General features: G+C 38.3%; 1 protein-coding gene across 2 annotated transcripts in view; it reads left to right on the top strand.

The window, feature by feature from the left end:
* avl9 (AVL9 homolog (S. cerevisiase)) overlaps positions 1 to 15,058 on the top strand; it is a 31,796-nt gene extending 16,738 nt beyond the window's left edge. For both annotated transcript variants that reach the window (XM_038732130.1, XM_038732137.1), the window contains exons 13-16: positions 687 to 804; positions 1,954 to 2,007; positions 10,473 to 10,561; positions 12,200 to 15,058. In XM_038732130.1, coding sequence (XP_038588058.1) covers positions 687 to 804; positions 1,954 to 2,007; positions 10,473 to 10,561; positions 12,200 to 12,327 — 389 coding nt within the window. In that variant the 3' untranslated portion in view covers positions 12,328 to 15,058. The remainder of the gene's footprint in view (positions 1 to 686; positions 805 to 1,953; positions 2,008 to 10,472; positions 10,562 to 12,199) is intronic.
* The last annotated feature ends 1,519 nt before the right edge of the window (positions 15,059 to 16,577 follow it).

The raw sequence follows: 16,577 nt of genomic DNA, 5'->3' as shown, positions 1-16,577 counted from the left end.
CTCCCTCACGTACGTCGTCGTTCTTTAAAATTAATTAATTATGCCGCTCTTTCCTTCACTCTCACTTCTCCGTTAAAGGGTTATTTTTCTTACTTACGCATCAAGGGGTTTAATCCAGAGTATCTGCAGGCTATAAAACATCTGCAGTAAGTCTTTAAATACATTTGATCTAAACTGAAGTATTAAATTATTTTAAGTACAGTCTAATTTTGACCTTAAATCCAAACTGACTTGGTTTCAAGTCTTGTGGACACAGTTCAACAGAACAAAAACAAGCTTTTCACATCCAAACATAAGGTTACAACACAAAGACAAATTCAAAATAAACACATAACATCCTAATAAAAACCAAAAAGCATTTGAGTTGTTAATATGTTCTTACTGCACATTGAAACACTTGTTGTGTCTTGGTGTATCTGACTGAATGTTTTTTCATCATTGCTTCATCTCTTTTGAATGTATCTGAGCAAACATCTCAAAAGCTGTAATTTAGTTCAAGTTACAATGAGTTGATTTTAATATTACTTCAGAGCTTGTCATCTTCAGAGGAATTACTAAGTAGCTGTAATCGTTGCGTCATGCGAGTGATCATTGCACGTAATTAACTTTGTAGAGAGAATCCAGTTATGCTGCTCATCACGTTCACTCCTCGCTTCTCTTTTGTTCCTTGTGTCGTCTTCCTGCAGATAACGAGAGGCTGCTGGCTGATTACGGCGCGCCTTTCGTCGCAGCCTGGAAGATCACCCACAACTACCGCGTGTGGTACAGCAACAAGCACCCCGCCATGGCCGCCATCACCCCGGGGTAAGTGGACAGGAGGGACACTGATCTCTGAAAGACTACAAGCTACTTAGCCTGGAAGTTTTATTTGAATAGAAACTCTCTCAAGTCAAAAGATAATAACGTTAGCTCCAAGCCTTCAGACTTGGAGTGACTTGATGTCCTCCCCAAGCATTTTCTTGACGACCGACATTGAATCAGTCTGACAGCAGCCAGACCACCAATTTAATTTCTCCGGTTATCACATTCAGATGTCAGTCACAAATCAAAAACATACAGGGAAACAACTGATCAACTGCTTTTAAATGTTTCTTTAAAAGGAGTAAACACATATTTTTAAAGCATTCTTTGTTCTGCTCCACCTCTAGTTGTCACAATTACAATTTTGTCACGATTAATCGGGCCGATATCTGGCATTTTGAGATAATCCTCATCGGCCAGTACCTGCGCTCACGAAGCCAAAAAATGTCACCATCATCTTTTCTAAATGTTAACATGTTTCTCCAATCTTAAATGACAGTTCATCTAATCTAAAACAATTACTGGCTAGCGTTAAATACATATAGTTATACTGTGGAGAATAATTCAGCTGAATGACGTCGCTTCTGTTCCCTTCTCTCTCTTCAACACCAGTCACGCTCTGAAATCTACAGCAGAACCCCAATGTGTGTTTCTGTTTCATTCATTAATAAAACTTCCATCTAAAACAACACGTTAGTGCCTGAGATAACGCGTATATTAGATTGTACTCTGCAGGAATAATGGAGTTAGACATGATTTTGCTTTGTTTGATATAAGCATTATATGTCGTCCATCGGCTGCCCTGCTCTGTAAATATCGGGCATCAGCCATTAAAAAATCCATATCTATTAACCTCTAATTTGTACAATTTAAATTGACTTGTACATGTTACTTCCAACGTGGAAGGTGTGCATAACTTGGATGCAGACCTTAATTATCCAGATCAGACCGTATGTGTGCAGGATTGTTGTACATGAAGAGTATAGAAAACAAACATGGTGAATTTAAGGTTTTTAAAAGTGGATACGTTTACTCTGGCGAAGTAATAGTGATATTTGTTATAATCTTCCTACTTCAAAAAGGAAAATCTGTTTGAAACTTGTGTGCTGCGCATTATTTATGAGTGACCTCTGCGTTTGTTCGCTGTTGTAGACACCCGTTCCAGGGCCAGTACAGTGTGGCTGACGTAAAACTACGACTCTCACAGTGAGTATTCTGTCATTCCTCTGCTGTATTTGCACTCATTCTTCCATGCACATTACAATACGTGCAGCTTTTGTATTCATCGTAGTGGATATCTTGTCTTTTTACTAGAATAAGATACTGCAACTTTAAGACACAGAATATCAGAAATAACAACATGTAAGTCATGAATAAAAGACAAGACAAAAGGGGACCCAGGCGCAGTGCAGCAGCAGAGCTGTGACCTATTTATTATCTTTCAAAGTTCATTGTATCAGATGATTTGCTGCAGCGCAGTTGATATAGTGCACACCAAAACTTGCATGTTGCTGCCCTCTTGTGGTGATAGAGAAAGGTGATATTCCAGTAAGCATGACTGTAAAGAAGTTACAGTGGCTTTCTTTTTATTTCCTCCTTACTCTTTTTAAAAAGATAAAGCAAGACAGGTGCTTTATGCAGTGTTTTTCAACCATAAATGTCACCTTCATTTGATTATTTAAGAATATTTTGCTCAGTGTTTGCTGTCAGACACCTGACTGCTTTTACTTTGAAGGAGCTGGCAGTGTGCAGCCTTGGTTGGGGTTGAGATCTGAGACGCCAGATTTGAATTAATTTCTATTTTGACATAGACGTGGATATCACTCTTTCAGATTTTGCCAGTTAAAACACTCTGATATCTTGTGCAACCCTTAAACATCTGTTAAAATGTCAAAAATATTGTTTATCATTACGTTTTGTTGATTTGTGCTCACAAAATATTAATTTAAGAGCAAGACTTGTGCCCTTTAAGAGCACAAATTTGTTTTTTCGTCGACCTTTTCACGCAGATTAGGCTCGATACTTCCTGGAAAAGTAAAGGATCACTCCAAAATAAATGACTGGAGGATAATCTGAACTGGGAAAAACTTGAAGAACATATTTGTGGGCTGAATTTAACAATAAATTCTTACAGTTTAAGCAGCCTGATCTTAGTTTGAGACCCCTGCTTTATATAATAGTAAATTGTTGTCAGTGTCCTCAGTGGTGTTCTTGGATGTCTGTGCTTGTTAGCAAGAAAAAACAGTAAATAATTAAAGACAAAAGTATAAAATATTGATTTAAGTCCATTTTTTGAGTCTGTAAAAGTTGACACCTCACTGCTGTTGTCTTGTCTTAAGTCCTTTTAAGACCACTAATGATTACATTTCCAAAAGTTGTCGTGCTCTGTGCACTCTAACACCCAGCCATGAATGCTTTATAAAGGCTGTATGTTACAGAGAGCAGCAGGCTGTGTGTTACCTCATGCTGTGTCTGTGGGTGGAGGCGAGGGGCCGGGGGTTGTGGTGGAGGCGAGGGTCTCATATCAGCTGAAGTCATTAATTATGAGCGAGTTTCATTCTCCAAAAAAAAAAAAAAAACGAGCTGAACGGAGACTTCTTCAACTTCAGCTCTGGTTTCATTCCGGGGGAGTTTGGATGAAAGGTGACTCTGACCACCGCTGGAGCGCCGCTTCTAGTGTTACGCATCAGATAAATGCCCCCGCCACACGCACGCACACACACAGTTAAGTGTGTCCATCCCTAATTTAGCTTTACGGTGAGAACACGGGCAGATCTGCGTGGCTGTGAAACTCGGAGCTGTTTGGTGACACGGGCGCTGTGAACTAGGTCGTAAATGCTCAGTAAACAAACACACAGACAAACAAACTGTAGGGGAACCTTAAACTTTGGTTCGTCTGCACAACATTTACATCAGAAGTGGAAAAATTATGTGATTTAACATAAACTTTTAACATTTAATAATGAAAAGCCAAAGAGTGAGTTAGATGAGTTGAAAAATAAAAAAAAGATATGAATGAAAAGAAATTAATTAGTTATATATTTGGTGTCGAAATGGGTACAAAAAGTTTTCGTGCAGTAAATGGCTTCAGCCCAGAGGTGAAATTTTGCTAGAAGACAACAGTGGAAATGTGAGGAGTTTGTTGTGTTGGAATAACATTAGAAAATAAAACCTTGTTTGCCACTCTACTGCATACACAATAAACTCCTCTCCCTCTTTTCCACTGTGGTCTTCCCGCAACAACTCGCCTCTTGTAAGGATCCTTTCCATGATCCCGAAGGAATATGCTGCAGCCATCTACTGCAGAGATTTCAAAACTTTTTATACCTGGTTAAAAAAATGCCCAAATTATCCTTTAACACAAACCATTTCTGCACTTATACTGATTAAACCAAATATGCACGCTTTTTATCTGTTCATTTACAATGAAACAATTCAATTAAAAAAAAAAAAAAAGTACAGTATTGACATTATCAAGCTACAATTAACTGTTTAATGTTTTACTCATTCTCTTCAATAATGTCATAATTTGTCAAAACGTGATTAAAATGAGCCATTAAATGAGTTGGAAGTTGAAAGAAATTGACTTATATAGAGGATAACCTCGTGTTTAATCAGGCAGATTGAGACTTAAGTACATGTAAAACATAATACAAGATATTGAAGAACAGTAATATATTCTGCAATATTAAAACATGATACAAAGCTGAACACGAGTTCAAATACTAAATCAAAAATTCAAAATAGGCATCACTCACTTAAAACAAGGCAAGAAAAAACATTAAGTGATAATCTTACATAATATTTATAACAACAACAGTAATGCAATACTTAATGTAAAATCATATTATCAGGAAAAAGACAAATATTAAATATATTAAATATTTTTCTATAATCTTAATAATAATATTTAAAATAATCTATAAATAATCTTAATGAAAACATGTCAACATCAGCTAATATTGTGTGTAGAGCTGAAACCATTAGAAGATTAGTCGATTGACAGAAAATAAATGAATTAATAAGTTATTCTACTAAGTTCAAATTTATTTATATAGCACATTTAAAAACAAGTTGACCAAAGTGCTTTCCAAATTCAGGATACACAACAAATGAATAGAGGCCAATAAATAGAGGTGGGTCTTTTGCACGGACTTGAAAATATCAGCAGGACGAGCAGTTCTTATTCGAACAGGTGAAATATTCCAAAGATTGGGAGCAGCCACTGAAAAGGCTCGGCCTCTCTCTCTCTCTTTCCACGTTCTCAAATGTGAAACACTTTTGTCGGGATGATTTTTCTTACGAGAGGATTTAAGTGGCGACCAGGTCGGAGGAGAGGGTGAAGGAGCACGGCTGGCTCTCAGCGTCCCTGGCTGCACTGTAAAACTCTAGATTTGGCGGCCATGGTGGTGTCGCGGGGCGATGGGGGGGGGGGGGAGTTTGGCGGGGGGATTGTGTGTGTGTGTGTGTGTGTGTGTGTGGACACGTGAGGGCACCGCAGCAGATAAACAGCTCAGTCTTCACTGCGACCTTGAACATCAGAGACGAGTGTTTATTGACTGTCAAAAGCTTCAAGCCTCGCAGACCTACATATCTTAAAGGATGTCAAAATCCTCCTCACCCAGACAAAAAACTGAAACCAACAACACTAAATCAATAATAAGGATAATTGTAAATATTATATTAGCATTTTCCACTTTATCACTTAGTTTGTTTATATTATAGTGTGACTTTGGTGTCTTGTTCTGCGAGGTAAAATCACTGTTTTTGTCAAAGGGGTCTGGTGGCCTTGAAGAGAACATGGATTCAGTTCCTCCGTCGGAAAGGGTATTCAAAATATAGCGAACACTTAAACCGACATTGATATTTTTTAGGCGGCCAAAATAAGTTTTTCTTCTGCCCCGTCCACAGCAGTACATTGCTTAACTTCTGAAGTTGTGTCTGCTTCTTCGAACTGTCGGGTCACGCACTTATGTTTTCTTCAACAAACGGAAATAAATTGAAAATAAAGAGGACGTAACAAGAGATAGATCCGTTGACAGGGTTCATAATATTCTGTATATTAGAGGGGGCAAATTGTTTTTTCTTAGAATTGGGCGGGGGCATGACCTCCCCAGATAATGCGCGACTATACCCATGTCTTTTCCCAGATGTTTGAGGGCCGTGTACATGTTTCCTGTTTGCTGTAATCGCCACTGAATGCTAAATTGTTCTTGTGAATAGAACAATTTATCCAAACTAGTGATCAACACCCTAAAAAAAGTGTTTGTTTTTTTTCAGGTGTAGTAGTTTTGATAAAGTTTTAAATATCTGATAACTGTATATTTAACATATATTAATTTTATTTGTTAGCATAAACACCTAACAAACAGTGTGGGACATTGTATAGTTAAAAAGTAAATTAAAGTTGATATTAAAGTTAAAACAAGGGAAAAGTCTGCAGAAATAAGTTCATGTTAAATACTTACTGCATCCATAACACTTTGTTTGTGTTATGTGCCATTTATAGTGTTTTATATTATTTGATATGTTTTAATTCCCTTGTTTTGTGTGTTATTTGCAGTTGTTTATGACAGAACAAACCAAAAAAAAGTAAAATGCATACACAAATCAGCTTATAACACTTAAAAACTTAACTGTAGTTAGCATTTAATAAAACCCTTTACCATAAACTAAATAGATTATTGCTTTCTGGCAGATAACCTAAGCTAATGACAACATATTACTCAGTCTCTGATGTTGTGTTCGCTTCCTGTGCATCACATCACCCGGTTCCTTGCTAAGCTCTACTCCCTTCCACTGAGACTAGATGGATGTCTACAGTGTTTTTTGTTTGTTTGTTTTGTATCCATCAGTGTTGAGTCTGACCCCAGAGCCTTGCCTTGTTGCCTCTCATCAGTCAGGGAGAGCAGAAAACATTCTTGCATCAGTAAACACAGAGCTGTTTTCCTGCAACTTGAAGCTGGACGTCGAGGGGAAACCGGGGTTAGTGGGACAGACGGTGACTGTCTGATGTATCCCACTTGTCAGGAGAGGCTGGTTGAGTGGAAAGTGGAAGTGGAAAGTCCATCCACTCTGCTAAGCTCATCACTCTTTGTCCCACTGCTGCTGCTCTGCCGCCTCCCCTCTATTTATACTCCCCTGGGAAAAAAAATAAAAACTACGCATGACTTCCTTGTGAATGTGCTGTGTTGCATGTGTATTATGGAAGCACTCGGGGCAAACGCTGCCGACCCTTTTCATGTGTCCCCGTCATCAGTGTTGGACAAAGAGCAGCCGGTGGCGGAGATATTCTCAGAAAACAGAGTCATGTGACGGGCTGCACGGCTGCAGGCAGGCACTCACTGTTAGAGGATCTTTCTTTATTGTCAGCGTACCACACCAGGCTGAATAAGGAGCTGTTTATTTGGGTCAGCCAGCGAGATGGAGAGTCAGTGTGTCCGCTGGGCGCCTCTCTGAGCTAACAGTGGACACGGCAGGGGAAATACTGCCTTCTGTTACCGAGAGATTGTTGGAAGCTTTTCTGAGCCTGGGTGGGATCCGGAAAAAAAAGTTTAAATATGATTTTCCCACAGTGTTTCCATTATTCCACCAAAATTTCCGCTCAGCTTCGACGTTATTAATATTTTTTCCATGATAGAGTATGCCACACTTGCAGTAAACTGAGCAAGACTCATGATTCTGGATGTCTTTTGCATTATTTTATAAATATTTTCCCTGTAATTAAGACATATTTGGAAGCTCTGAGATCTTCAGTATATATATATATATATATATATATATGAACATTATTGTTTTAACCATTTACGTTGAGTGAGACAATAAAATCAATAAAATATTAATTAAAAAAGTACAAAAACAAAGATGATATCAAAGAAGAAATCCAAAAACATAGCAATATGAGCTTAATATTTATCTTTTGAGGTATATTCACTAATTGATTATGGAAATGTTTGCACCATTATTGGAAAATCAGTGTTTTGTATATTTAAAATAAATGAAATCCAATCAAAATTTTATATATAGACCTTGGAAAAGGTAAAGAGTTTGCTGGTATTTTATACATTATCCCTATAATTAAATACCTGTAAATCAATTAGCGAGTCATAGCAGGTCAAGACCCAGAGTTTTGATTTTTAAACTAGTTTTTAGTGTTTTTTTTTGTTTAAAACAAAATAAATTTAAAAAAGGATTAGACAATTCATGTGTTTCGCATTATTCCAGTGATGGACAGTTGCTGGTGGTAACAGGCTAGCAATGCGCCATCAAAGGCGGGGAAGAAGAACAAGGAAACTGCAGGATACCTTTTAAACCGCTGCGTGATGAGATTGAAGCCACAAAAGTGTCCATGAGGTTAATCACGTCATAAATTCTGTGTGATCGTTTTGAATCTGTGATTTACATAAAGTACAACAAGACAAATGTTTCACATTTTGAGAAATAAGTCATGAAACCAGAAAATTGTCATATCTGGAAACTAATCTAGTGGCTTTGAGTGGTAATGTCATCAACACTACATGAGAGATCATGGTTACACAATGCTTCTGAGCAGTAAAATAAAATGGCAGTATCAATAGAAAACATTTTAGACACACACACACACACACACACTGCACTAAAGATGAACTAAAAATAACGACAAAAGGATGTTGGTAACAACGAGGGCAGATTCCTGGTGGATGCTGGATTATTGATCCAGTAATAAGAGCCTAGCAACCGAAAGCTTGTTTGGAGGATCCACTCTGTGTCCCATGAGTGACGGCGCCGCAGGATGTCCGTTTGACTCCAAGACGCCACAAAGGCAGCGAGCCGTGGTGCCAGTTCACGCTCCGCCGGGCTCGTTGTGCACAGAGCGGTGTCAGAGAAAACGCTATATCCGTCTGTGGTGTGTAGGAATGACAGCAGTTACGCCGGCAACACACACACACACACACACACGTCTCAATTTCTGTTTGGTTTTGGGTTTCACACACAGAAGTTGTCCTTTAGATTAACTCTGAATCGTGGCTCTGACAGTTGCTCCTATTCAACTTTGTCACTAAATAATTAGGAAGGAGAGGGCATCCCTTCCTTGTAAAACCTTCTGGACCAATATTTACTCTGGTCTTTGAGTGATTTCTGTCTCTGCTGCCTCAGATACTTTATGCGTCTTTATGTCAAGAGCAGAAGATCAACACCATCTCATATTTGTGAATTAATAAAAGAACTGGAGTCAGGAGACAGTTAGCCTAGCTTAGCACAAAGACTGGTAGCAGGGGGAAACGGCTAGCCTGTTTCTGTCCAAATGCAACAAAATCCACCTTATTATTTTTAATATTTGGGCAGAGCCCAGGTTTCCCCTTACTTCCAGTCCAGTAATATCTTAGAAGTTTATAAAACTTTGTTTCAACACATTAGTTCTAACGTATATTAAACCTGCGTGATGATGGACATGTCGGAACATGTAAGCATTAGCCCCGCGAGCGTACCCCACCCTCGCTGCTGCAGTGCAGAGCGACTCGTGCTGTACAGTATTTTAATCAAAGTTTATTCATTCTGAAGGTGTCGCGTGTCCAAATTGCACCAACTGCAACATCGCGCTCCCTTGGGTCGGCAGCAAACACACCCGCCACACGTGAGGTTGATGAACGGTTATCGACATAATCGAAATACAAACAGACATGCACATAAATTCCCGCCTTTATTAGAGGGATGTGAAAATCAACACCGCTCTCATATCTGTGTATTCATAAAATAACAAATAATAGTCAGGAGACAGTTAGCCTAGCTTAGCATAAAGACGGAAGCAGGGGAAAACAGCTAGCTTATATCTATCCAAATGTAACTAACTACACCAACACTTAAGTGATATATAACATGTTAATTAGTTAACTTTGTAGGTGTGTTTTTTTATCTTTGGATAGAGCCCAGCTAGCCGTTTCCCCTTACTTCCAGTCTTTATGCTAAGCTAGGCTAATCGCCTCTTGGCATGAGATTGAAACATGTTTGTAAGACAGTGAGGGCTCAATCTTAAGTGTAAGCCAATGGGATGGACGATGATGGAAGATGCAAAAGTGTTTTCCGCATCATTGGATCTTGGTCACATTTTAAACATGGAGGCATTTTCTCCTCATTACCACTCAAATGCAGTCAACCTGTGCGTGATAGTTTAATCATCAAAGGCAGCTGCTGTGTAGTGAAATTCACAGTTGCAAGGTTTATTTTCAGATGATATAACTGGCTCATTAGAGGGTGTGAAGCCGCGGAGTGGCAGCTGCTGACACGTATCCACATTGTTGTGCTGTTTTCCCAGATGATGATTCCTGCTGAATGTCAAGTCAGTGGGGATCCACGTGAAAGCTTGTGTGTTGGATGCACACCAGGTCTGTGTTCAGATAAAGCCACGCAGGGCTGCATTTAGCCGTGCATTTGTTGTGAAACGTAGCACTGCTCGTTTCCGCTCTCGGCTCTGATCATCAGATACGCCACCTGTGACTGCTGCTCAGCCTCTGCTGTTACATAATCCCCTCTAACAGGTTGGCGCAACATTTAGCAATAGCAATACCAATTTGTGTAGTTTGTTTCCTGGAAAGGTGGAAGAATTACTACGATGTCGCACCCGAGTGCAGGGAGTGCACGCATGCATGGTTTGTGAACCTTTTGTGTACCCCTCTCTTTCATGTCCTCTGCAGCTCGGTGCAGAACAGCGAGAGGGGGAAGAAGATCGGAAACGCCATGATCACCACCAGTCGCAACATGGTCCAGACGGGGAAGGTTGTGGGTAAGAAAGCTCAGAAATCAACCCTGAAGTTTAAACAAAATTAGACATGTCACTCATAAGCAGTCTGACGACGCGGCTATTTAGGGACGCGCCCCAATAAAGAAGCTGAAAGGGTTCAGCGGCCTTTCCCAGCGACACTTGAACTCTTGACTCTGCTGCTGATACTTCTGGTGAACTTAAACCAGATCATTCACAATGATCAGATATTTCCATGCTTTATTTATTTATTTATTTATTTTAATTAATTGATTTGTTTAGAGAAAATAGTGAAACAACAAATGTTTGGTAATTTTGTAATTTTGACATTCACTTAAATGATTAAGTGAATGTCAAAATCAATTTTAGTTAATCGATTAATCGACTTATGTAAGTGTACATTTGTTTCACCACTAACGATGATCCCTGAATTGACAGATCTCATTCAAATCTGTTGGGTTTTTTTGTTTGTTTACTTTCCCTTGCTGTGTGAGGTGATTTGTTAGCGGCAGACTCTTTAAAATCAAGACACATGCTGCTATCTCTGCTTCTTACAACCAAAATACTATGTAATGTAATTATGCAGATTTTGATAGTGCACATGAGCTTTTGTGCTTGTTATTGTTATTCTGATTCAGTCATTGCTCCAGAAGCTTTCATCAAACAAGTTCTTCTTTTGTTCTACTCTTTGTCTCTTGATTTTGTCTCATGGTGGCTCATGCTAACCAGCCACCCAAAATAACACACCAAATACGTAAAAGGTCTTGCATTTTGTTTCTTAGCCTTTGAAATTTTCAAATACAGTTTTTATTCAGTTTCAGTATCAACAATTTTCTATTCCTAACATTTTTCTATAAAACCCATTTTACTAAGCAAAACGAATCTAATGTTGTCGAAACACAAACAGCATTACAGTTATTTTGCCTAAATAAAACACAGGTTATATTTATTTAAATTAGAAACTTTCTGAAAAGTAAATAAAAGTTTAAATCTGTTTAGATCTGTTCAAATTGATTGATGGCACCTTTCTGTAATTTAGTTTTTTGGTGCTACCGACACATTTTGGTTTTGTGGTGTGCGTTTTGTCCTTTCCAACAATCGCGGGGCTGTTCACGAGCCGAGGCTGTCCGGAACCGATTATCGTCCCAAATTATCCTGTAGTGTGAGGGGTTTACAGACATAATCTTAAATTCACTGTCTGGATCAATCAGCCAATTAGAGCGAGCTGACCAGGAAGCGTCACCAATGTGTCGTATATTTGCTAGCACTATAAAACTATTTGCTAGCACTATAAAATGTATTAACATGCTTATTTATTTTGTTTTTCTGTGCAAAACGGAGCACACACAAGTGCAACTCCATTCTTGTTTACGTCTGAAGTCATGTTTGATCACTCGAGTTTCTGTGAGATCCCAAGTCCCCTGAATCGCCTCTCTGAAATCATTTTAGTATAAACGCCAAGTCTGGGGTCTTGACTGAATCGTCTGGTGTGTGCGTTCTTATAATTCAAATATTAAAAGGCGGTTAATTCTTTCGTTATGTCTGTCACTATGGATTTGACAATCTATTAGTGGATTGGTGAGACAGAAATTGTAATTTATGTAATGTCTTAAAGTACCTGCTTTGTAAGAGAAGTCACACTGTTCTCCACTCTGCTCTCAGGTCAGTCGGTGGGCGGAGCGTTGACCAGCGCCAAGTCAGCTATGTCCTCCTGGTTCTCCACACTGTCGCAGCCTCCAGCTGTAACCACCCCGGCCGGTCCAGAGCCCGCCACAGAGGTCAAACCTTGAAACCAAACCAGTCCTCTGTCTCTGACTATCTCCTCGTCCTCTGATCTTCTCGCTGCTGTGAAGCCCTGAGGGTCAAGGGAGTGAGGGCTGCTTTTATGAAGGATGTGAACAGAAATGGTCATCTTCAGAATAAGTGAGTTTTAAGTCTGAACCAAAAAAAAAACAACTGACAGTGTCATCCCTGGTTTGGTGGACGCCACTCTGGACAGGAAGGCAGCGCTGCCGTTATACTAACTGTACAGTCCATATCCACTGTGATACTGCCAGCGCTATTGATCAAAACCCATAAATTTCAGCAGGCTGCATCACGTCTGTCACTGCTGCAGTTTGTGCCGCTGGATGCTTTCCTGTGAGGAGCTAAAGATGCTGTCGTTGGGTTTTGCGGTGTTGACTGTTTGCTGCATATTTCTAGAGTTTGTCTATATAGTCGACTATTTTGCTGAGAAATTAAGTTTTAACACAAAATAAAATCTGGGTCACGGGATTTGACAGAACAGCATGAGCTGTGACAACTTGAAGATTTCTTTTTGATTTTTTAAAATTGTGTCTGGCTCACGTTCAGTGATGCCTCTGTAGTGACATTGTGGTTGTCGTGGTAGGAGCATGAATTCCTGTGTGAGACGTGATAGCGTAAAAATACATGTTGAAGCTCCAGCTAGCAATTATTTTAAATTATTGATTCATTCGTAGATTACTTGCAAGGTTATTCGTTTAGTCCAAATAAATCTCCATCACAGTCCGAGGTTAACGTCAGTGGAGCCCCGAAAGTGAATAGTGTAGTAAAAACAGAAGTCAAAAATATAAATAAATAATTTAAGTTGAGATATAAAGCTTTATATTTTTTCTTTAACCTCTAATCAGTTGGAAGCAAAAGTTTTTTTAAATTTATTTTTACTTGTAACAAGCAAACAAAGCATTTTAGCTGGCAAGAAAAACGCTAACTCACCTGGCTAATGTTACTTAGAAGTTGTGTTTGTTTAATTTGTTTGACAATGTCAATGAATAAAAAGACTTGAAATCATACACATTTACAGAATATTTAGGTTGAAATAATAAACTCCAAGATTTACTTAAAGAAGATAAAGTGTCTTTAAACTTCCATGTTGTGTTAGCTAGCTAATGTTATTAGCGTTAGCTGGTTGGCTAAAATGCTTTAGCTTCAGTTACAAGAGTGATACTACGGGAAAATGCAGGACAGTATTTGGATGCTCAACATTTACTGAACTGGCTGGTGTAGTTTTATCACAAATGGTGGCATCAGTGAGGTAACTGGCTGAAAAGGTGGGTGGTCAATGTGTTTAGCTGTCAGTGTTTATGCTAACTAGCAGCCACACAGTCTGATGATTCATTAATAAATACGTGCCAATACCAACAAAATAGGAAAATGAAGGAGTAAAAAAATAAAATGAGTGAAATAACTTTAAAGTTTTAATTTGTAGATAAAGAAAAAATATTAAAGCTTTTTGCAAAAACAACTAATCGGAGAAGTGTAAAGCTTTAGATTTTCTATAACACTTTATTTTAAATATGTAACAGTATTATTTATTGATGAATTCACTTAGGTTTTTACTTTTATTACATTGTGTCAGTTTCTGGGCTCCATTCACATCTTCAACAGTCCAAAACCCCTAAAATAATTATTACAAGATTTTATGAAAGCAGCAAATTCTCACACTTTACGAATTACCATTAGAAACACAGAATATTTGGCATTTTACTTGTTTAACACATTCCCAAAATTAAGGTAATTAAATAGATTTTTCTAATAATTTTAGCTCTAGATTATTACATTCCCTTTTTTAACAGTTATCTGCTCTCAAGCATCTGTGACAAATGCAAAACACTACAACAATATGATTACAATATCTGAAAACTGTTACTGCAATAACCACAATGTTATTACTTAAATCCTTGTGTACCTAATGCCTGACTATGTGCCCTGATGAAAACTTCCCTTAACTAAGCAATGTGCACCCAGCTGTGTTATTAACCCTCACCCAGGCCTTTTTGTACTTTGCTGTCAGAATATATATATATATATATATATATATATATATATATATATATATATATATATATATATATATTGGGAGACCTATATTTAGTAAACCTGAAGATACTTTAAAGTCGGATATCTTATTTATTTGTTGTGTACAAACTTGTAAACTCCTAAATATCCATGTTTTGTCATGACGACACTGGAACAAGTCCTAATCTGTGGACCACTGTGTGAGTATTTGCACAAAGCAGCCATTATATTCTATTTATGTGCATCGTTTATCTTGTACAACTGTAATTTTCAGGTGCTTACAGGATATTTTCCTTCCATGCAACAAATACTCCACAAAAGTTGGATTAAAAGTGGTCCAGTGAGCATGCTCTGTCCAGTCCGGTTTTACAGCTGTAATGCGTGTCATCCTTCTGTCTTTAAATCTCTTTAAATATTTGAGGGTTTTTTTCTTGTTCTACATGTTTTTAAACCTTCTTTGGCCATTGACAGTCTTTTCTTTTGATTTTTGGATTACATGTAAGATAATAGCAGTTAAAAGCAATTTCTTTTTCTTCTTTTTTTATCCTCCGATGATATATTTTCATTTTGTATTTAAGAGATATGAATGTATTGGGATCTAAAATTGACAGAATATTTTCTTGACAGATGCTTTTAATGTATTTGAGAAGAAAGTGATACTATACTTTATTGCTGTATTAAAGAAATCATTAAAAACACACAGCAGAGGTAGTTTTTGTTGTCTATGATGTAGGAACAGTTATTTTCTTTTGTCCTTCTGGGTTTGTGTCTTGGTAAAAATGGAGGTCAGCCAAACAACGTGGTGGTGATGTTTGTAGAGGGTTTTGTTGTTGTGGTGGTGGTGGTAGCACGTGGATGGACACAAACCCGTGTGCTGTCCAACAACAATTCGGGACACATGAACCCTGCGACCTCAGCTCGAGGCAAGCAGAAATTCACACCCAGTGATCCTGACTGACCGAGCAGGGGTTGTTTTCATCACTAATTCATATGCTTATGTTAGATACATTTTTAATAATTACTTATGAGATCATTAAGTGTCCTTAAATGTTTTTATGTCTGTCTTATGAGCAGCCAAAACCCCAATGATGGGAAACTAGGTTATTTTTCTTTATAAATGATAGAACTAGAATTGTTTAGTTTTCTATTCTTTAAATATTAATCAACTTATCATTTCAGCATGGATGTCAACACGTTTGTGCTCATTTTAAAATAGTGCCAGTTGTTGCTGAGTCACTTTATCATTATTAATCCATCCATCGTCAACCACTTATTCTGCGTACAGGGTCACAGGGGGCTGGAGCCAATCCCAGCTGGGCGAAAGGCGGGGTACACCCTGGACAGGTCGCTTGTCCATCGCAGAGCCACACATAGACAAACAACCAGTCACACACACTCACACCTAAAGGACAATTTAGAGCCAACAAATTAACCTAGTCCACATGTCTTTGGATGGTGGGAGGAAGCTGGAGCACGCGGAGAGAACATGCAAACTCCACACAGAAAGGCCGGTTTGAACCACAACCTTCTTGCTGTGAGGTGTGAACCACTGCGCAATCATTATTTTTCACAATTGAAATTGAGACAGACTGCTTTTTATGTTTTCAGACCAGTGTGAGTGTCTTCCTTCAAACTTTTTTATTCTAGTGTTGGACAACCAAATAGATTTTTGAGTGTCTTGTAGAGGAAAAACACTGCTCAGACAACATTTAAACGGAAGTACTGAAAATTATTATTTTGTTAAAGGGTAACCTCCCTCACACAATTATTCTGTTTCCATCTTCTCCATCGTTTTCTAGGAAAAGTTGCAATTTCGAATTGAACATTGCAGAACTGGCCCGCAACTAGTGATTATTTCCATTCAAAACGATCTTGTTATTCTTCTGATTTATCTTTTATACAGTGTCACCTCACCTCACATAAAATATAGTTAGTATTAGCAAGCTTTGTCCAGTGCCTGCACCTTAAAACATTAGCTAACTGCTGTCAAATCCAACTTCCTGAAAAAGTAACCAGTAAAGGCTGTTTAGCTCATTTAAAGTTCCTCTTATGGAAGTGAAGCGATATTACCAAAGGGGATTTGCAACTGGAAACCCCTTGGCTCAGAAGTTATTTGTAAATCAACAACCACTGTGGTGTTTGTAGGGCGGGGTAATGTTTGAAAATGTTCAGTACTTTTACTGAACTGTACTACTACTAAGCTGATGATACCTAATAGGAG

The sequence above is a fragment of the Micropterus salmoides genome, unplaced genomic scaffold (assembly GCF_014851395.1).
Source record: "Micropterus salmoides isolate LMB-PRFRI ecotype aquatic unplaced genomic scaffold, ASM1485139v1 Ms_hic_scaffold_1, whole genome shotgun sequence".
NCBI classification, from domain to species: domain Eukaryota; kingdom Metazoa; phylum Chordata; class Actinopteri; order Centrarchiformes; family Centrarchidae; genus Micropterus; species Micropterus salmoides.
This window is presented reverse-complemented; position numbering and strand designations above follow the sequence as displayed.